General features: G+C 41.4%; 1 protein-coding gene across 2 annotated transcripts in view; it reads left to right on the top strand.

Moving 5' to 3' along the window:
- Positions 1–22,469, top strand: part of ABCB11 (ATP binding cassette subfamily B member 11) — a 74,907-nt gene that overhangs the window by 7,911 nt on the left and 44,527 nt on the right. For both annotated transcript variants that reach the window (XM_084643574.1, XM_084643573.1), the window contains exons 3-12: positions 537–558; positions 2,524–2,572; positions 5,644–5,885; positions 9,397–9,484; positions 10,865–10,998; positions 12,560–12,731; positions 15,107–15,231; positions 17,234–17,408; positions 20,570–20,683; positions 21,599–21,709. In XM_084643574.1, the coding sequence (XP_084499700.1) occupies positions 537–558; positions 2,524–2,572; positions 5,644–5,885; positions 9,397–9,484; positions 10,865–10,998; positions 12,560–12,731; positions 15,107–15,231; positions 17,234–17,408; positions 20,570–20,683; positions 21,599–21,709 (1,232 nt within the window). The remainder of the gene's footprint in view (positions 1–536; positions 559–2,523; positions 2,573–5,643; positions 5,886–9,396; positions 9,485–10,864; positions 10,999–12,559; positions 12,732–15,106; positions 15,232–17,233; positions 17,409–20,569; positions 20,684–21,598; positions 21,710–22,469) is intronic.

The raw sequence follows: 22,469 nt of genomic DNA, 5'->3' as shown, positions 1-22,469 counted from the left end.
TTACTGGCACCCTGTGCGAGACCGTGCCACTCATCAGGACCGTGACTTACAGAACCAGCTGGATAGTAGCAAACACTATTTACCATCAAAGTATTTGCCACTTGATGGGAATGTGCCCCAAATAAAGTATTGAGTGAATAATATTCAGGCATGTATTTGTGGTTAAGTATTCGAGGGGAGAGTGACAACATTAGCAATTAATTTATTATGCGCAATCAGGGCTGCTGGAACAATTTGTATAGTGGGGGTGCTGAGAGCCATTGAACCAAACTGTAAACCCTGTATATGATGGAAACTACTTCAAGCCAGAGGGTTGCTACCACACCCCTACCTCCAGCACCTACATGCACAATGAATTATTTCACCAACATTAGTACCTGGTGCCTGAGGTGGCGTATGGGTGAGAGGAGTCTCCCTGAATCCGGGGCGGGCTGGGTACCTTGGGCCCTAAGGTTTATTTCGAGAGCATGTCTGTTGGAGACTCTGCACTTTATCAATAACGATTAACTATGGTTTGTATTTATTTCTCCCAACAGATAACAACCATAAGAAACCAGAGTAAGTCCTATAGTTGCTCATTGGTCACACAATCATTATTTGTTTCTAGAGCTATCAAGTGAAATAAATGTTATTAACACATGTCATTAATGCATGTATGGTATTTATGGTATTTGAGATGCGGACATGCACTTTGTTTTCTGAAACTGCACTATTCGATTCAGCTGAGGCAGGCTAAAGCAGTCTTTACAGAAGAGGTGAAGTGAAGCATTGAAGATGCAGAGTAGTGGCTGCAAAACATCAGGGTCTCCTTCAGCAAACCCCTTTAATATTCATTTTGTGTCTGTTCACACCACACACACAACATGCACCCCAACCACCCAGCGTGGTTTGGAGAATAACATTGTGGGGGAAGTTTCAACATAAACTTCATAATTTTTAGAAATATGAGACTAGAAGTGAAAAAGATTCAGTCCAAATCATTCAGCAGGAGAGGAATTGAGATTGAAATATAAATTCCCAACTATTCACAGGTTGAAAGGTCATAGAGACCCCAATCATTCTCTGTGACTGACAAGTGCTTGTGGGGAACATAACACTTCTATTTTCCTGATTCTGGAGTTGCTCTACACCAGATTAGACACCCTGAGAACTTCTGTAATTTGCAGCCATTCTTCATGGCCACAAAGGGCTGTTTCAGGAGCAGGGAGTCACTAGCATTGTTTTATTTTTTATTTTGTTTTTCTCGTAACAGAGCAACTCACAGGACACCAGACCCAAATTTAAGCTGCCCCTGCCCTAATTACTAGAGGTTTCTTGAAACGCACATAGGTCCTATATGGCACACACATGTCACATATGTATCTTATTTAGCACACATGAAATTCAGTGGTAGCGTCAGAGGCTCAGGCCTCTGAAGAATGTGCAGTATAAATATGGCTGTAATTTATTTGTTATGTATTATAAAAATTTTAAATGTCATGTAAACTCAAAACCAAATCCACTACTCATACAGCTCTCACCGCATAAAAATGTTTGGTATAACATAGATCCCATTCCTGTCGACTTGATAGGATCTTTAGGCTTCATAAATTACTGCTGTGTGTAACAGACTAATGTGGGCACTGCTGGAGGGTCAAATAATACTCTCCAGCAGAAAACCTGTGCAATGGGATAGGGAGAGAGATTCCACTCCAGGCATGCAGGTGTGGTGTGGTCCTGTCCAGTCAGCAGTGCTAGCAGAACTGGTGGATATGGGAGCAGGAGAGGACACTTACACTGGAGATTCACAGGAAACACAGGCCTATATCCTGTGTATCTCTGGCCTTCTTGCAAATCAGTTGTTCCTCCCTGTGACCTCAAGGAACTCCTAATTCATGTTACAAACAGTGCTGTGAAGTGGGATTAGTGGTGGCCCCAGCAGCGTAAGCCTTCATGTTTCTTTAACCACGGAATTTTGTTCCTAATCTGAGTGCTGCATATTGGCATCTGCTTCTTTGGTCCATCCCCTCTCATGCACAGTGCATCATCTTCCTGGTACTCCTGGGTGGAGGAGATTCTGCAGGATCAGAGCATGGGGGAGTTTCTGATGGAGTCACAGCCCCCCTTTTTGCATGTCATCCACCCAGGCCAACAGTCCCCTCCATCAGCAGAGCTAGAAAGGAGCAAGAAGCTGTTTAAAGTAGGTTTAGAATTGGAGTCGTTCTACAATGGTGATATGTCTACAGCTTTCAGAAAAACCTACTTCAAATCACTGCCCTAGAACAAGTCTGAGAGAGAACTACATCATATAGGATTTTAGAAGAAAAGTTGTGTGGCTAAAGTGTTCTAGAATCAAGTGAAAGAAAAGGCTCATGTTAAAAGTGCTTATAGGTATTTCTATACAAATGAAGAACCTTTTCCAGAGAATAAGAAAAAGGGGACAAGGGAGTTAAAGTCAGCTCTAAATGCAATCATTAGGCAAGAGAAAATATATGAGATAGTGGAAATTGAAGGTTTATAATTCTGCATTTTGTTTTCTTGAAGGTCATCAAACAAGAAAGAAAATGAAATTCGACTTGGCTTCTTTCAACTGGTAACGAAAGTGTTGGATTTAAATATTGTACACATATTATACTGTGGGGTCACTGAAATGTATCTTTAGTTGCAATATGTAGTTGTGACTCAGTTAAACCTTTAGGGTGACATCTTGACCTGACTGAAGTCGATAGGAGTTTTGTCACTGGCATCAATAGAGCCAGAATTTCACCCTTTGTCATTATGTCACATGTATATTGCCTATGGGTCATGATTGTCTGCTAGGCACATTGTCATTAGAGCAAATCAGAAATATTTGTATGATACTTTTTTTATTTTACAAAATATTTTGAAAAATATGACAATTTCAATGGGAAGCTATTTTGAAATTTTGCTTCAGAATTTTTAAATTTCATTTTGAATTTTATTTTGTTTTTTACATTTTTATGCTGTTTTTATTATTTCATGACATGCCAGTAGTAGTAGTGCTTAATATGACATAACTTAAAAGTTGAAATATATTACTATTTTTATTTTACTTTAAAAAATCATGAAGGGCAGCTGTCACTTATCATCAAACACACATAGTCTACTAAGGACCGTTGCTCCAGGCACAGTGACCATGGTTGCTGGTATTGCACCAGGCATCATGTAGTGAAGTTCCCAGATCTGGCTCAGTCCTGTGAATTCCCGAGTCTCTGGGGTGGCCCTGCGGTTTGCGTCAAATAGAGCCAGGGTGTGCACTCCTTGGTGTATTGATGGACAGTCTGAGAGCATGGTGTGCTGGGGTGTTTTTATTTTCCCGGGCGACATAGCTGAAGAGCACACAGTGCTGCTTTTGAATAGAATGAGCAATTGAAGGAAAGCGAACCTTTGCAAGATTATGACATTTTGCACAAAGTCCAACCACTTTATGCTCAGGATTCAGCCCTGACAGTGAATATGGAATGCCTGTCCGCTACCATTTAGAACTAACTGAAACATTTTAAAAATAAAATAAAATAATTACTAACAATTGAAAATAAATACTGACATGTCATGAAATAATGTAAATAATACAAAAATAATAGGGCTGTCAATTAATCACAGTTAACTCACGCAATTAACTAAAATAAATTAGCCTCAATTAAAAAATTAATCGCACTGTTAAACAATAGAATACCAATTGAAATTTATTAAATATTTTGGATGTTTTTCTATATTTTCAAATATATTGATTTCTATTACAACTCAGAATACAAAGTGTACAGTGCTCACTTTATTTATTTTTTTAATTACAAATATTTGCACTGTAAAAATGATAAAGAAATAGTATTTTTCAATTCACCTCATACAAGTACTGTAGTACAATCTCTTTATCATGAAAGTGTAATTTACAAATGTAGATTTTTTTTGTTACATAACTGCACTCAAAAACAAAACAATGTAAAACTTTAGAGCCTACAAGTCCACTCAGTCCTACTTCTTGTTCAGCCAATTGCTAAGACAAACAAGTTTGTTTACATTTAAGGGAGATACTGCTGACTGCTTCTTATTTACGTCACCTGAAAGTGAGAACAGGCATTTGCATGGCACTTTTGTAGCCGGCGTTGCAAGGTATTTATGTGTCAGATATGCTAAACATTCATATGCCCCTTTATGCTTTGGTTGAGCAATTGGCTGAAGTAGGACTGAGTGGACTTGTAGGTTCTAAAGTTTTACATTGTTTTATTTTTGAATGCAGTTATTATTTTTACATAATTCTACATTTGTAAATTCAACTTTCATTATGAAGAGATTGCACTACAGTACTTGTATTAGGTGAATTGAAATATAATATTTCTTTTGTTTTTTACAACCCCATCCGCAGTTCCAGGCCAATGGGAGCTCCAGGGGCAGCGCTTGGGACGGGGGCAGCATGCAGAGCGGAGCCCGCTGGCTGCCCCCCCCCACAGGAATCAGTGGGGGACCATGCCGCTGCGTCCAGGAACTGCGCGGAGCGGCCCCCAACCCTGCTCCCTGGCTGGAATGCCAGAGCGGGGCAAGCCCTAAACGCTGCTCCCCAGCAGGAGCTCGAGGGCTGGCTTAAAAATGCTGGCAAGCCGGATCTGGCCCATAGGCCATAGTAGCCTACCCCTGCTGTAGACATTACCTACACCGATGGGAGGGATTCTCCATCTGGTGTAGGTAATCCACCTACCCGAGAGGCAGTAGGTAGGTTGATGGAAGAATTCTTCTGTCAGTCTATCACTGTCTACACTGGGGGGTTTTGGTCAGCTTAACTACGCTGTTCAGGGGTGTGGATTTTTACACCTCTGAGCAACGTAGTTAAGCCGACTTAATTTTCTTGTGTACACCAGGCTTTAGTCTGTCTTATATCTTCCCCTAATTTTCACCATCACAATGTCTCTGTCTTCTATGTTTGCTCTATTTCTCTACCTTTTTTTATCCCTTGACACATTACAGCATCTGTGTATTACTTGTATCTATACTCCACCTCTCTCCAATATGTAAACCTATATTTTACACTGCATACTTATAAATATCAGTCCCCCTTGCAGCAAAGAGAGATCACTTCTCCAATAGTACCTGATCATAACACTCTACGTACATTAATTGGTAGTGTGTATCTATGCAACATCCCAACCTGAGTCTATTTAGTCAAATTTCGACCATATAACCACAGAACCATCAGGAGGAAGTCACAATAATTTACCTTATTCACAGGTTGTGTAGAATGTCCTAATTTTTTCAAAAAAACCATGCAAAGTAGACTATACAAGTAAACGTGAATTTCAAGGACATATTCACAGTCAACCTTTGAATCAAAGTGTGGAATACTGATACCTTGCAGTGATGCTTTATCATTTGGATTTCATTTTTTGTTACTCTCTGCAAGTCTGATTATACGTTCACTCAGAGGGTCAAACTCTGCTCCCAGATTCATGAATAATTCCCACTGTAATCAAGAGGGATTACATGCCCATACAATGAGAGTAGGATTGGTTCTACATTGTGAATCAAATATTCACTAGTAAACATTGCTGAAATTACTCTCCTGAAATGTCAATCAGGGACATATGATTAATGAATAATTAATGCATAGCTAACACCAAAATCACTCGGACAATCTTTTTTTCCCTCTCTTAGTTTCGATTCTCTTCATCATCTGAGATTTTAATGATGGTTTTTGGTAGTTTCTGTGCCATTCTTCATGGAGCAGCCCAGCCATGCATGTTGCTTGTCTTTGGTCTGATGACAGACACATTTATTCAATATGACATTGAGAAGCAAGAGCTTAGTAACCCAGAGAAGGCATGTGTGAATGGCACCATAGTGTGGATCAACAGTTCCCTTCACCAAAATGAAACAAATACATCAAAAAGTTGTGGGTAAGTGGTCCCTGGAGTTTGTTTCTTTTTCTTTCTTATTAAACACTGTAAGTGAATTTCTTGCTAGAGAAAAGGGCCCAGTTCAATCTAAGAAGCTAAATGTTCTATCTGTAGGAAACGTGCCCGTGTTCTTTCTGTTCTACTACTATGCCTCAAGTCTCACCTGGAGGGATCACATCTAGGGATGGGAGGGTATCTCATGCCTATTCAGCCCTTGGTCTCTCAGCTAGAACTGCCAGCAAGGATTCTGTTTAGTGGTGGCTGTTTAGTGGTGGCCTGGTTCATCCAGGAACAAATTTGAGACCCCTAATGTATTTCACACAGGTAACTAAACATCCATTAGAAGGGAAAGACTTTTGGTAATTTTCTGCCTACCTGAACAGATTTGAACTAGTCACTTCAAGAGAAAAGGCTCTGTAGCCAGGTATCAATTCCCTGAGCCACCAAGGCTCCCGGCAACTTTTGTTGAATTGAAAATGATTCATCTGACTGCCTCTGATGTTTTATGAACAAAGAACAGGAGTACTTGTGGCACCTTAGAGACTAACAAATTTATCTGAGCATAAGCTTTCGTGGGCTACAGCCCACTTCATCGGATGCATAGAATGGACCATATAATAAGACGATATATATATACATACATACAGAGAACATGAAAAGGTGGAGTAAGAGGCTAATTAATTAAGATGAGGTATTATCAGCAGGAGAAAAAAAACTTTTGTAGTGCTAATCATGATGGCCCATTTAGACAGTTGACACGAAGGTGTGAGGATACTTAACATGGGGAAATAGATTCAATATGTGTAATGACCCAGCCACTCTCAGTCTCTATTCACACCCAAGTTAATGGTATCTAGTTTGCATATTAATTCAAGCTCAGCAGTTTCTCGTTGGAGTCTGTTTTTGAAGCTTTTCTGTTGCAAAATTGCCACCTTTAAATCTGTTACTGAGTGGCCAGAGAGGTTGAAGTGTTCTCCTACCAGTTTTTGAATGTTATGATTCCTGATGTCAGATTTGTGTCCATTTATTCTTTTGCATAGAGACTGTCCGGTTTGGCCAATGTGCATGGCAGAGGGGCATTGCTGGCACATGATGGCATATATCACATTGGTAGATGTGCAGGTGAATGAGCCCCTGATGGCATGACTAATGTGATTAGGTCCTATGATGGTGTCACTTGAATAAATATGTGGACAGAGTTGGCATTGGGCTTTGTTGCAAGGATAGGTTCCTGGGTTAGTGGTTCTGTTGTGTGGTGTGTGGTTGCTGATGAGTACTTGCTTCAGGTTGGGGGGCTGTCTGTAGGCAAGGACTGGTCTGTCTCCCAAGATCTGTGAAAGCGAGGAATCATTTCTCAGGCTAGGTTGTAGATCTTTGATGATGCGCTGGAGAGGTTTTAGTTGGGGACTGAAGGTGATGGCTAGTGGCGTTCTATTATTTTCTTTGTTGGGCCTGTTCTGTAGGAGGTGACTTCTGGGTACTCTTCTGGCTCTGTCAATCTGTTTTTTCACTTCAGCAGGTGGGTATTGTAGTTTTAACAATGCTTGATAGAGATCTTGTAGGTGTTTGTCTCTGTCTGAGGAATTGGAGCAAATGCAGTTGTATCTTAGAGTTTGGCTGTAGACAATGGATTGTGTGGTATACCTTGGACGGAAGCTGGAGGCATGTAGGTAAGTATAGTGGTGTAGGCTGAGGTTGATGTTGGGATGGAAATTGTTGAAATCATGGTGGAATTCCTCAAGGGCTTCTTTTCCATATTTCCAGTGCTCAGTTTCTGCAGGAGGTCAGGCTACATGATCATAATGGTCCCTTGTGGCCTTAAAATCTGTGGCTCTTCTAATTTTGAGTTTGATGAGCTTTTAAGAAAATAGACTGGTCCCAACTCTCATTGTTACCTATCAAAATCTTGAGAAATAGCCAGGAAGCTCCACTGAAGTATTTTGAAATAACACAAAAGTAACAGCAGCAAATTGGTGTTCACCATGGAGATTAGGGATAATTTTGTATTTCCACATGACCTGAAGGAAATTATTAGTTCAGATTTGGGTACCTTTTTCATAACATAATGTAATATTTGAATGTACAACAACCACCCCTCACACTTGTCTATAGAACATTGTTTGATTTTTGCTACCAGTTAGCATCTATATTGGTAAAAAGTAACTAAGGACTTGTTTGCATGAACATTTAGTTCACTGCAAGCTGGGGTGTGACTCTAACCCACACTAGCCTGTTGCGAACTAACTGGCCATGTGGACTGTTCCTTACTGTGCTTTTATCTAGTCCTGTTTCAAAGAGGGATAGATCAACATATGCTATGTACTCCTGAGGGAATTCTGTGCCAAAAAATTAAAAATTCTGTGCACAATATTTTAAAATTCAACATATTTTATTTGTCAAAATAACACAATATAATCACACTCTTTTCAATTATTTGCTGACAAGTATTTTGAAATAAATTACCAAAATAATTGAAAAGGGTATGATTATATTCTTATTATGTTACTGTGTTATTCTGACAAATATAATATGCAGAATTTTGCAGAATTTTAAATTTTTAAACTTTTTTCATCTCCGTTCTCCTCCTCCTCCCCGCCTCCCCCACCAGAACTAACATCCCTGGGTGGCCAGGACATTCCCAGACCTCCCCTTCCAACCCCCAAACCCTCATGTTGAGTTACCTCTCCCTGCAGCTTCTGTGGGTGCCTGAACAGACACACCCGTGCTGCCAGGGAGGAGTGAGTGAGCGCTGGTCCAGGAAAACAAAGAGAATCGGGGAGGGGGAGAAAGTGGGGGACATGTTTCTGCATGTATGCAGTGGCGCTGAATTCCCCCAGGAGCAGCTATGGAACTTGTAGTGCGCATCAGCAGGGTCCACATGGACAGTTAGTTCACAGCAGACTAGTGTTGGGTAAATTCACACCCCAGCTTGTGGTGAACTAAATGTTCATGTAGACAAGCCTTTAGTTACTTTTGGTCATGGCAAGCTGGGGTATGAATTTACCCCACACTAGCCTGCTGTGCACTCATTGTCCGTATAGACAAGTCCTATATAAGGTCACTATCTACTGAAACTATGTTGGACACCTCTTCCCCAAAACAATCCTTTCCTGCGCCTTTTCATTGCATGAGGTCTAGTGGTGTTTCACAACCATCCACTGCAAACCACTCTACAGCACTCCTTGCACTTCCCAGTCCCCTCCACATCTGCATTAGGCTCAGAAACAATCTGGCCCTTGAGAACAGTAGACTATTAATGAACAGCATTTTAGGGGACACCTCATCATTTCTGATATCAGAAGAAGTGTTTTTGCCACTTCTTACCCCCAAGATGTGATGTTGCACCAGCTTTAGAAATCAATTACCGAAGTGCCCTTATTTTAAATTATCCTGACTAATGAATGCAAGGAATGCCCTTGAAACATCACTGGTAAGTGGACTATTAAGCAGATTTGCTGTCAGAAATTTGTAACAATATTGTTTAATCTTCTCATTTTATTTTACTTTATAGGTTCCTGGATATTGAAAGTGAAATGATCAGATTTGCAAGTTACTATGCTGGAATCGGGTGTATGGTGCTTGTGTTAGGATACCTCCAAGTCAGTATTTGGTTCCCCATGTTATTTCCAATATATAAAACACTAAACTGTTATGTTTCATAACAAAGGCTCCTATTTACTGTATATTTTTGCACAATGTAATGGCGAAGGCATCTGCCCTTGCAGTGTTTCAGGTTTTAATTTCATGGGATGCAGCTCACCTCTGTGCAGAGGGCCAGCCCGAGTCTAGACAACTGTAGGGCATAAGCCCATGTTGGTCCATTGCATAGGGGTGAATGTAACCCAGTGTGAGATTAGTACATGCAGGTTCTGTTGCACCACAGGAAAAGTTTGCTCCACAATGGTTAGGGAAACAAAAAATTGACTAACATAGCCAAGTTCAAAGGATCAAAAGCATCATAGCCAAATGTCAGTGAGGACAAGTTATTTCTTTAGTCTTTATCACTATACAATATGATATATATTTCATTCTATCTACCGTATAAAGGACCTGATTCTCCTCTGACTTGCATAGGAATAAATCAGGAGTAGCTGCAATAAGGCCTATGGAAATACACTCGGATAAAATTGGGTTAAGAGGAGAATCAGGCCCAGAATTTTCTGAAGTAATGGCTCAGACCACTACAGCTTATCCCTGTGTGATGTGCTCTGGGGTTTGGACCGTTCCTGTAGAATACTCTAGTAGAGTTTTTTGTCTGTACCCCACACATTATTTTCAACAGGAGAAGCCATTTTTCACTCTTCCTCCTAAAAGCACGTGGAATTTTGCTGGTGCAGAATGGTTGCTGCCCTAGCACTGGCTTTGTTTCGGCAGTGAGTGATGTGATCTGAACATTACATATACATATAGATAGCCAGATTTTGTCCCCAGGGACAGCCATGCAACCCCATCGATGTCAGTTGTCTTGCATTACCTCTCCAACTCTTATAATGGAGGCAACTGCTTGCACCAGACCCTGTAAAGCATGTCAGCTTATGTAAAACAAAAGGCATAAAATTAGAGCTGGGCAGGAAATGGTTTTGACAGCCCATGAATATTTTGGAGGTGTCAGAAATTTTCCAATTCTGCATTGGGACAAAACTGAGACCTGAAATAAAATACAAAATACATCTGGGGGCGGGAGAAGAGAGAGAGAGAGACCCACCCACCCACTCCTGAATGATTAGGGCACTCACCTCAGAGTTCGGAGGCCTATGTTCAAGTCTTTGCTCTGAATCTGGAAGCAGGGTCTCTCACATCCCAGGTTCTGATGAAAATTCCCAGGCAGCTGTACATCAAGCAGATGTCACATGTATGTAGTTAGAATATATTCCATGTTAATGGTTATCTCATCATTAACCATGTTACTTTTTTGCAGTTGCGGGAATGGAAAGGGTTTTCTTAACAGTAAGTCAGTATCCACATTACTGTCTTCCCAGATCTGCTTTTGGGTAATGTCTGCAGCTCGTCAGATTCAGAAAATCAGGAAAGCATATTTCAGGAAAATAATGAGAATGGATATAGGCTGGTTTGACTGTACATCAGTAGGAGAACTGAATACACGAATCTCTGAGTAAGTAATCTAGAAGAACCCTATGTCACAGTGCATGTCTTTTTAGTTTCTAAGGTGCTGTGAACAATACAGCAGTACATAAAAGACTTTAGAAGACTCAGTCCCCTGGGGGCTATTCCATCTCCTATTGACTTCATTGGAAGTTGGATCAGGCTCTAAAGACCTGATCCAAACACCTTCAAGTCTTTGGAAAGACTCTCATTGACTTCAATGGGCTTTGTATGAGACCTTGAAACCCCAGTTATGGACTCCTAACTTAGGTTAAAACATAGATATTCTCGTGACAGGGGTCCATATAAATACATAGACTGTCAGAGAGTTAATCAGCTAAATTCTATTGTAAGTTCTACAGTCCACATTTGGCAAACAGGAGAACTGAAACTTATAAAGAGCTAACACAATACATCAAGGATCCCATTCATAAAAAAATACTGCATACGGAGAGAGCAGGGAAGTTACATTCCAACTATTGCCATTGTCACTTTCCTGTGACTGCAGAACTTTTTTCCCTTCTGCCTCTTGCCATTGCATAGTGGTGCCTGTCACTTCCAGTAAACTTCTGGACCAAGGTCAGTTGTGTGTGGGCAAGAAGAATTTCAGGGGAAAAAGATGATGTAAATAGCTTTGCATTTCCAACTACTCTGATATAAGCCAGTTCTCTTCTTTGGCACCGCTTTGTGTCACACACCCAGAGAATCCTCAGCATGAAAACATGCCAGAGAAACCTTCCAAACTTGTAAACATGTTTCATAAATCAAACGGTATTATTTTTGCGGTAGAGAACTTAACATCTTACTGGCTAGCAGTTCTGCTTCTTATAGCTCTTCCAAACCTCCATGCCCTCTGCTTCTAAGGGTGACACGAGTGGACAGCTTTGCATGAGGTGACAACCAAGAGCTGCGGAAGTGTGTGACCACTGAGTCATATTAAGACCCAACAGAAATGTCTTCTGCACTGAGACAGCGCATTACACAGCAGAAATGCATCTGTGTGTTCATTGTGACTGAAAACTGTGCAGTTGCTCTAGGGCTAGATAGTGATAGTCACTGCCCTGCCACACAGGAAGGGTAAGGGATTGCAAAGGAAGCCTTCCAAGGGCCTCCCACAATAGCAGTCCATACACTCCCTGCTCCCTCCTGCTCCATTCTATCCCCCCTCCAAGGGGACATGAAGCTGGAAGAGCGGTGGAGAGGGGCTAGCAGAGAGAGGGAAGAGTTGTGGTCTTGGCCTTGTCCTCCCTCCGAATCATCCCACAGAGAAGGGCTGGTACACCAAGGGAGGCAATGCAGTCTATTTTAAGGGGCAAAGGGCAGGATGCTCAGCCCCTGGGGGAAGTCAGTATCTCAAGTCCTTCTTTAGATTTCACACACAAATACCTCTTGCCATTGGATGGAGTGGGGGGAATTGTACCAACTCCTTCTCACTACAGCCCAGAGTTGCTGAAAGTGGTGATAGTGGGGAAGAATAGGGGCAAGGAAAATTACAGGGCCCCAATTCAGCTCTGAATTATAATGCAGGGGAAATGAGATTCATCTATCTTTGCTTTTCTTGTTCTCTACAGTGATGTTAACAAAATCAATGATGCTATTGCTGATCAAGCAGCACTGTTTATCCAGCGCTTCACCACCTTTGTTTGTGGATTCCTGTTAGGATTTGCTAGTGGCTGGAAACTGACCATGGTTATTATTGCTATCAGCCCACTACTTGGGATAGGAGCATCTATCCTGGGCTTGGTAAGAGATTTTAATGCAGTTCATGTCTTAATGCGATGACCATTTAGAGCGAGATAGTAGTATACCATAGGGCTGGGGGCCAGATTCAGGTCACAGTGGCACTGGTGTAAATACTTCCACTGAACTCTGTCGAGACTCAAGAGACTTTGGATTGACACTGCTGTTGCTGAGATCAGAATCTGACCCACAGCTTTCTTTCACTGTAGTACCTTATGTTTTAGAGAGTTCCTCAACAAGGGGCTTGAACTGTGCATGTGTTTGAGAAGGAGGAAGTTCTGGAATAGTGCCATGTCTTGTTTGCCCCATTCCCTGCTACCCCATTTTCACTACCCCAACTGCAAGTGAGCGAAAGCTTCTCCTTTTCTGAAATCTTCCTCATTGCAATTCCCCATTTTTCTTCCAGGAAATGAAAGGCAGTGTGAAAACATAAATCCAAAAATACCCTTAAAGTTCTGTGTGGCTATTCTTGCTCTGCGTTTTCTTTGTGGTGGCTGCTCTATTTCCCTCCTATCCATTTGTCATTTTGCTCTTCTGTCCATTGAATGTTTCCTCTGTCTCTCCCTATTTCTCTTTTCTTCCATATGCTCACTGTCTCTCCCCATGGCCTGGATCCTTCGCTCCATCTCTTTCTGGCCCCAGTTTCTCTCTGTTTTCTCCACAAACCTGGTCTCCCTGATATCTGGGCAACCTTCTCTCAGCTTGTCCCATGGTGTTTCCATCTCTCCACTATCTGATGGATATTCTTTTCATCTCTGGTGGGTCACTGTACTCTTAGTTGTCCAGTTAATCAGGGGTGTCTGGGTGGAGAAGCCTAAGTTGCTTTTAGGGCTCTGTGGCAGCTGTACAGCTGATTACTGTCATGGAATAAAAGAGGATGTGGAAGGGGTACACTTAAATGAGTCGCTGCAACTGCCCTGTCACTAGGGTGACCAAATGTCCTGATTTTATAGGGACAGTCCCAATAGTCAGGGCTTTGTCGCACCTATTACCCCAAACCCCCACCCTGATTTTTCACACTTGCTATCTGGTCACCCTGCCTGCTGCTGCTTGTGCATCTGGTCTCCAGTGGCTTTGCTAAGGACTGCCACAAGGGAACAAAGAGGGAGTGCTGAGGTCTCTACTGCTGAGCTACTCCTATGGCTACCCTATGGGCAACAGGAACAGATACACAGGCAGGTGGGAAACTCTGAAGTAGTTGCTTGCTGCTTTTCCCCACTCCTTATTGTCGGCCCAGCTGAAGAGTGAGTCAGCACTGGAAACTGGGCGGCACCTGGCGTTTACAGCCGCTGCTCCCTCTACTTCCAGCTGGCATCCTCTGTGACTCCTTCCCTTGCTGTTTAACTCTGCCTAACCGTTCTCAGAGCTGCTTAGACACATGCAGGAATCATAGAATCATAGAATATCAGGGTTGGAAGGGACCCCAGAAGGTCGTCTAGTCCAACCCCCTGCTCAAAGCAGGACCAATTCCCAGTTAAATCATCCCAGCCAGGGCTTTGTCAAGCCTGACCTTAAAAACCTCTAAGGAAGGAGATTCTACCACCTCCCTAGGTAACGCATTCCAGTGTTTCACCACCCTCTTAGTGAAAAAGTTTTTCCTAATATCCAATCTAAACCTCCCCCACTGCAACTTGAGACCATTACTCCTCGTTCTGTCATCTGCTACCATTGAGAACAGTCTAGAGCCATCCTCTAGAACCCCCTTTCAGGTAGTTGAAAGCAGCTATCAAATCCCCCCTCATTCTTCTCTTCTGCAGGCTAAACAATCCCAGCTCCCTCAGCCTCTCCTCATAACTCATGTGTTCCAGTCCCCTAATCATTTTTGTTGCCCTTCGCTGGACTCTCTCCAATTTATCCACATGCTTCTTGAAGTGTGGGGCCCAAAACTGGACACAGTACTCCAGATGAGGCCTCACCAATGTCGAATAGAGGGGAACGATCACGTCCCTCGATCTGCTCGCTATGCCCCTACTTATACATCCCAAAATGCCATTGGCCTTCTTGAAGCAATGAAGGAGGAGAATGTGAAGCCACTCATTGCCAGTTGCTCTCCCCAGTGACTCACGATCAGCAGAGCAGTTGGCAATGGGGCATGGCCATGCTGCCCAGAGTGCAGGTATGCATTGTGGCCACAGGCTAGTGTGGGTTTGTGCATTAACAGGACAACACAGAAGATTTGGAGGAGGTGAAGTGCATAATAAAAATCTGTGGTCTATAAATTCTGCTTAAAGTACGCTGGGGAGACATAAAGTCTGGCTAGTAGTGTGGACAATGAGGAGTGCTTGCTGATCGTGCTTGATTGGTTAAACGCGGTACTGTAAGCACTAAAACTGGAGCAGGATAATATTTTGCCACTAATACTTCTTATGGCTTTTTAGGTGGTGGCAAAACTGACAGGCCTAGAGTTAAAGGCATATGCAAAAGCTGGTGCTGTGGCTGATGAAGTGCTGTCATCAATCAGAACAGTGGCTGCTTTTGGTGGGGAGAGGAAAGAAGTTGAAAGGTTTGTTCAGTCACATTTCTATGAGGTTTCTTATTTCTTTAGATTGAAGCAATAGTGGTTTTTTGTTTTTGTTTTTAAAAAAGGTTATCATAAACTCCCAGGCCCTGGCAATTAGTCTGACAACTACAAAATAATGACCACCCAACAGCATTAAAAAAACATACATAGCTAACCCATAAACTCAGCCTGCCAGCAGCATCATGCAGTCATAAACTTTAATATCTTATAACTCAGCCAGCCAGTGAATTACAGCAGCAGAATAACTCCTTTCCACCTGCCCACCACCTCCAGGAACATACTTTCAGCCTTCCCCAAAACCGTGGTAAATATGTGGCTTTTTCAGTGTTCCTGGAAAGTCATCAAGGTCAGCAGGGGGCAAGTTCCAGCCACAGGGCCCTTTCAGAAAATGCCCTTCCAGCAGCCTGGTCTCTTTTATTTCTTTGAATTAGCATTCCAAATGGCTAGATATTGATGCATACTATACTGTTTCATCCACATTGCTCTAAATACCAAAAGCCACTTTGCCAATACAACAGCCATTATCCCTGTTGTCATTCCCACTTAATGACAGCTGTTTGTTAAATAAGAATATATCTATGTCTTTAAAATGAGCTTTTCAAAAGAGATTTTAGAAATACTGTTACAATATCTCCATAAGATGGAGTAGTATAGATGTCTGTCAATGAGAAATTACTTGAAGGAAATGCAGCCTCTTTGAAAGCCTGGAAACTCAGTATTTGAGTCTGTGAAAAAGGAAGCAGATTGATTGAGGTGCTGTACGGTACATTATATTATTGTTTAGAAATTAACAAGTTTTAATTACTGCAATAATCCATAGCAGATATGAGACATTATTTTAAAAAATCAAGGAGGCTCAGCTCAATGTGCTCCAAAATAAAGGTTTTTGCTGAAGACCCAATAGAAGTGCTTCTACGATTTATTAAAAATTCTATGTGGGTTGCAAATGATGTAAGGACTGTATCTGAAAACACATACGTACGTTTCTTATATTGCTTGCAAGCCAAATATAGCATTATGTAGCCTGAGAAAGGGAAAGGGAAATTGATTACAAGCAATTGTGAAACTGACTATCCTATTTTTGTTGACCAAATTGGGAAAAATACAAATAGTAAATGAACAGTATAAACACTTAAAAGTAAATTAGATTTTACATGTTTTACATGTTAATAATGTGAAGTGTTATTGGCCACCAAAATTTGCTTTCTGAAAATATCTGCATAAATATGCCTTAGCTTATGGAATGTAAATACAAAGGGGCATGAACACAGTCAAAACAAAATTTAATTTAGAAGTTGCCAAAATATTCATGAACAGTTTTTCCTACTATTCACCAGGTCTAGTAAAGACATTTTTTTAAAGTGTTTGATTTTTAACCTCACCATTCTCTTTAACAATAACAACAACAAACCACCCTAAACATTAATAGAACCTTGGTGTCAACTGCTTGTTTTAGTCACTCAGATGCTGAGCTGCATTTCAAGTGCCATCAGACTGCAGATTCCTGTTTAATTAACTTGATCATTTATATATTTTTTTCAATTATTTACTCTTTGTAATTAGATGTAGTGAGTTGATGGTATTATACTGCAATTCTCTTTTAAACTAATTTAAAATACAGCATGATTGCAGGTCTGTCACAAATTATCCAAAACTTCTCCTACGTCAGAACAACGCAAATTCTTTTGGGCAGGTAGTTGCAGTAACTCTGATATTTTCCTATACTTATAATAGGACAGTCTACAATTTTATTGTCTGAGGTTGCTACTACACCCATTGGAATCATTAGCAGCTTTGCAGTTAATTTCAGTGAGAGCAGCATGGGGCCCTTACTGCAAAGGAGTAAATGCTAAATTTTTTATGGTATCCACTGTATTACTGAAGGAACATCCCTCCATGAAACAGCCTGATTGTATTGGTCTTTGCTCATCAAAGTTTTCTGGTAAATGCAATTCATCCACTTTCATTTTTATTCTTTCCTTAGATATGATAAAAACCTAGTGTTTGCCCAGCGCTGGGGAATTAGAAAAGGGATGATAATAGGATTCTTCACTGGTTACATCTGGTTCATAATCTTCCTGTGTTATGCATTAGCATTTTGGTATGGCTCAAAACTTGTCCTTGAAGAAAATGAGTATTCACCTGGAACTCTCTTACAGGTACTGGTTATAATACTTGCCCCTTTCATGTCTGATAGTTTTTCAGAACTGTCCCTGAATATGTACATTAGTTATCACCTATCTTTCAGAGTGGTGAATACTGTCTGACCATGCTTTTCTTCTCTGCTCTTTGCTCTCGTATTTAGTTACCAAATATAAAATGGCAAAACACCCTATTTTCCCCTGAAGGACCTTCTTCTCCACTACTCCAGGATTCAGCTGCTATTTCTGTCTATAAAGTTCAAACTCTGGTTCTTGCAGCGGTGGCTGGAAGCACATTGTGCCAACTTTTATGCAGCTCTGGAAGCTGTTAGGTGAAGTAGAATGGCTGTTTGAGATACCAGGGTTTAAATGTTATGGAATCTGAATCCTTAGATATTTTAATTATTCTCTACTGCTGGCAGATGGCCCTCATATGGAATAACCTGAAATTACACTTCGCACTAATAGGTCAGTGCAGCGATAAAGCCCGTCAGAGATTTCCTTGACTTGCACCCAATAACTGTAGTTCCGCATTCCCAACTGGTAAATGGCAACCAGCAGGGAACTATCTTGTAGCTGATAAACTGTAGCCAACTTTGGAAGGGAATATCTCCAGTGCTGCCTTTCTTTTCTCTGCTTTCTGAGTTGCCAATCATCTTTCTTTTGCATCAAATTTCTTACTTATCACTCTAAACATATACACCCAGTCTCCACATATTCCTTTCTGGGTCACAGAGAGGTTGTGCTGAACACCCATCCAATTAATTCAGTGAGGGTTAACCAAGCAATGCTTTCCTTTATTATAACCAAAACCACTGGGCCTAGTTCCCTCTTGCTTAACTCTGATTTTACAGCAGTGTAGCTTGGATGAGTTCAGTGGATGAGTTCAGTCTTGATTTATAATAGTGTAAATGAGAGGAGAATCTGCCCCTGTGTATTTTTTATTCTCCCCTGGCAATAGAGTTTACATGCCACACCCTGCCAGCCTCTCCTTACACATGCCTGTCTGCTGTTCTCAGAAGGCTAGCTGAGTCCTTAACTGCTTCTTAGCAGAATTCCACAGACATCACCAAACTAATGTAAATGGTTACACATAATCCTCTTTGCATTTTTTTTTTGTTTCCAAGCTGATCAGTCATAACAGAGCAAAAAGATGGGCCAAAATCAAAGGGCATAGGCCAGATATTCATTATCTGCTACATCAAGCTACCACCTCCATGATAATAGCCAAGAAGGGATGGCATAAATCAAAATAAGTTCTAAACAAAAGTTTAATTCTAATGAGGGCAATTTGTACTGTAGCAATTACCAGGTTAATGTTACATAGAATATATTACAACCCAGTTCCTTGAAATAAAAGAAGCAAAGTAATGAAGAAGTCTTCCCTCTTCCCTGATCATTAAGAAAGGGATAGATAATAAGACAGAAAATATCATATTGCCTCTATATAAATTCACGGTACACCTACATCTTGAATACTGTATGCAGATGTGGTCACCCCATCTCAAAAAAGATATATTGGAACTTGAAAAGGTTCAGAAAAGGGCAACAAAAATTATTAGGGGTGTGGAACGGCTTCCGTATGAGGCGAGATTAATAAGACTGGGCCTTTTCAGCCTGGAAAAGAGACGACTAAGGGGGAATATGATAGAGGTCTATAAAATCGTGACTGGTGCGGAGAAAGTAAATAAGGAAGTTTTATTTACTCCTCCTCATAACACAAGAACTAGGGGTCACCACATGAAATTAATAGGCAGCAGGTTTAAAACAAACAAAAGGAAGTATTTCTTCACACAACACACAGTCAACCTGTGGAACTCTTTGCCAGAGGATGTTGTGAAGGCCAAGACTATAACAGGGTTCAAAAAAGAACTAGAGAAATTCATGGAGGATAGGTCCATCAATGGCTATTAGCCATTATGTTCAGGAATGGTGTCCCTAGCTTCTGTTTGCCAGAAGCCGGGAATGAGCAACAGGGAATGGATCACTTGATGATTACCTGTTCATTCCCTCTGGGGCACCTGGCATTGGCCACTGTCAGAAGACAGGATACTGGGCTAGATGGGCCTTTGGTCTGACCCATTATGACCGTTCTTATGATCTCTGTCCCCCAGTATCCTATTCTTTGAGTTCCTCGCCCCTGATTACAATGACCAACACTTTCAGACTTTGGTGCCTACAGTCAAGCACATAAATGTAGATTTATGCACCTTAATAAAAGTGGTTTGATTTTCAGAGGGACTGAGCATTCAAAGCTCCCAATGAAGACAAGTTCTGGCAAATGCTTTCAGCATTCTGGCCTCCTCCCCAGATTCCCTGCCTTCCTGGTGGGCTCTTGGAGTGCAGTGTCTTCAGCCTGCCGGTGTTCGCCCCTGCTGGCTGAGCTCTCTAGTGATCCCTTCAGAAAGAGAGGCTGCACCAGAAACACAGCCTTTCTTCAGGTCCCATGTCAGATCTCCTCTCATGCTACCCTGACTTAGCGCAAAAGGACATGATCCTGGGAAAGGGGTGATCAGCAAGTGATTCCTTTCTTGGGTTCTTAGCTAGGATTGGGGAAGAACACTTTCACTGGGTAGGGCTGGGGTGAGCTGCTGCAACAGCATTCATTTGCAAAACCAGAGGAGGAATGTGGGTATGCTGTAGGAGTGGAGTTGAGGCTTCCACAAATACAGCAGCTACGAAGTGACACAGCATTCTACCAAAAGGGCCTGTACGCTGTCCCATCCCACCCTCACTCAGTTCAAGCACTGGCAGGTGGAGTATGGGTTCTGATGGATTAGGCACTACTGCTGTGGTTCACTTTTACATAGGGGGGAGGGGAAATCCTCTCAGTGGCAGGAACCTGCCTTTGTAGCAAGCTTTGCAGGTCGGATACATATACAGCCATCGGTCCCACATTAACAACAACAGTACTTCAACCAAAGAGTATTTTAAAGCTGCTGATTGAGCATAATACCAAACAACACAATGCATTTAAAACTCCAAATACAGAGGGCACATCACCATGCTGTCCTATATGTTTTCAAACATTGGAGCATGAATCCTGCTTGCTAGCCCCAAACATGTCCAGAAGACTTAGGCCTTGTCTAGTTACCACCCAGGTTCTGTACCAGGTTGTTTTCTAAGCTCTAAGGAAAAAATTAACATAAAGCAGTTAATGTCTTCCCATGTTTTCTCAGGTTTTCTTTGGAGTCTTAATAGGTGCTTTAAGTCTTGGTCAGGCTTCTCCTTGTTTGGAGGCCTTTGCTACTGGCCGCGGGGCTGCAACAAACATCTTTGAGACGATAGATAAAGTAAGTACAGAATTCCTAAGCTCTGTCAGTCTGCTGTGAAAAATAGTTAAATAAGCCCCATGCAGGGTAGGCTTTTATTAACAGTGTAAATGAGTGAAATGAGGGTAATTAAGAAACAGCTGCCTGCACAAGAAAAAGACCTAGCTGCAGTTTATAAAGAGGACATTGAATCGACATCTTTAAATGTTTTGTTTATGAATATTCAAGTTTTTACCAAACACTGATATTTCATGCTCAGGTCTTGTAAGTGCAGCTAATGATCAGTTACAAATTAAGGCTAAAGGCACAGAAGAAGGTCTTAATATTCATACTGTAGCCAAGCTCCAGGAAACACCCAGCACCAAATCTCCAGCTGATGTAAATGGATATAGCGTCATTGATGTCAATGGGCTATGCAGACTTGCACCAGATGAGGTGCTGTCTCCCAAAGCCTGTCTGTGTGTTTAGATGAGAACAGAAGTTTGTGTTTTTAATTGTTGTTATGCTGTCTTTATATATTATTTAACATGATTCTAACAGAAAGTGAACTTACTCATAATTATGCCATTGTGTGCTGTGACTTCTCCTTGAATTTTTTACAATGACAAAGCCACAATATTTCTTATGCTTTGCCTTGACGCACACCCAGCCTTTCTAATGGATTATCCCAAGTGACGTAACAGACTGAGAGAGATGGCTGTGTGCCCCATGCAGACATCATTTCTCTTCCCAACTTTACTCACCAGTGACAACCACATTGTCATTTTAGCTTAGAGTCTTATGCTCCTGTAGCAAAATCTGTTCTGCTTTGGAGTACAGCCCAGAGCTCTTCAAACTGAAATGTCATTGTTTTGTGTGTTGGAAGGAATACTGTATCTACTGCAGCAGTCTCGGTTGTTTAACACCAAATAAATAACATGACAAATTCTACTCTAGAAACCTACCATTGACTGCATGTCAGAAGAGGGCTACAAGCTGGATAAAATAAGAGGTGAAATTGAATTCCACAATGTAACATTCCATTACCCGTCCAGGCCAGAAGTAAAGGTGATTATTCATCATTCCTCTTTTGAATAATTTACGGTAACTAAATAGAATATACTGTTATGTCAGTAATCTATAAACTCCTATGTTATAACTTACTTTCCAAAAGCACAAGCCCTTTGTTTAAAAGTAGGCAATTAATTAGTTTGGTATCAACAGTGTTAGAAGTTGTGTAGTTTTCTTTTCCAGTACATTCATGAGAATTCTTTTTTGTAGACTGTGAGCTCACAAAAATTCATCTGGGTTCATCTGCATATTGCTTCCCTTGAAATCATAGATTCATAGAAATGTAAGTCTGGAAGGGACCTCAGAAGGTCATCTAGTCTATCCTCCTATGCTGAAGCAGGACCAAGGAAATTTAGACCATCACTGACAGTTTGTTCATCCTGTTCTTAAAAACTGCCAATAATGGGGATTCCACAACCTCCCTTGGAAGCTTATTCCAGAGCTAAACTATCCTTATAGTTAGAAAGTTTTTCCTAACAGCTATTCTAAATCTCCCTTGCTGCAGATTAAGCCCATTACTTCTTGTCCTACCATCAGTGGACACGGAGAACAATTGATCAGTGTCCTCTTCATAACAGCCCTTAACATATGTGCAGACATAAAAACATAAGAATGGCCATACTGGGTCAGACCAAAGGTCCATCTAGCCCAGGATCCCGTCTTCCACAGTGGCCAATTGCCAAGTGCCCCCAAGGGAATGAACAGAACAGGTAATCATCAAGTGATCCATCCCCTGTCGCCCATTCCCAGCTTCTGG

Source organism: Lepidochelys olivacea (assembly GCF_965140295.1).
Source record: "Lepidochelys olivacea isolate rLepOli2 genome assembly, chromosome: 11".
Lineage (NCBI taxonomy): Eukaryota > Metazoa > Chordata > Testudines > Cheloniidae > Lepidochelys > Lepidochelys olivacea.
Note: the sequence above shows the minus strand (reverse complement) of the source record. Positions and strands in the feature narration are given on the sequence as shown.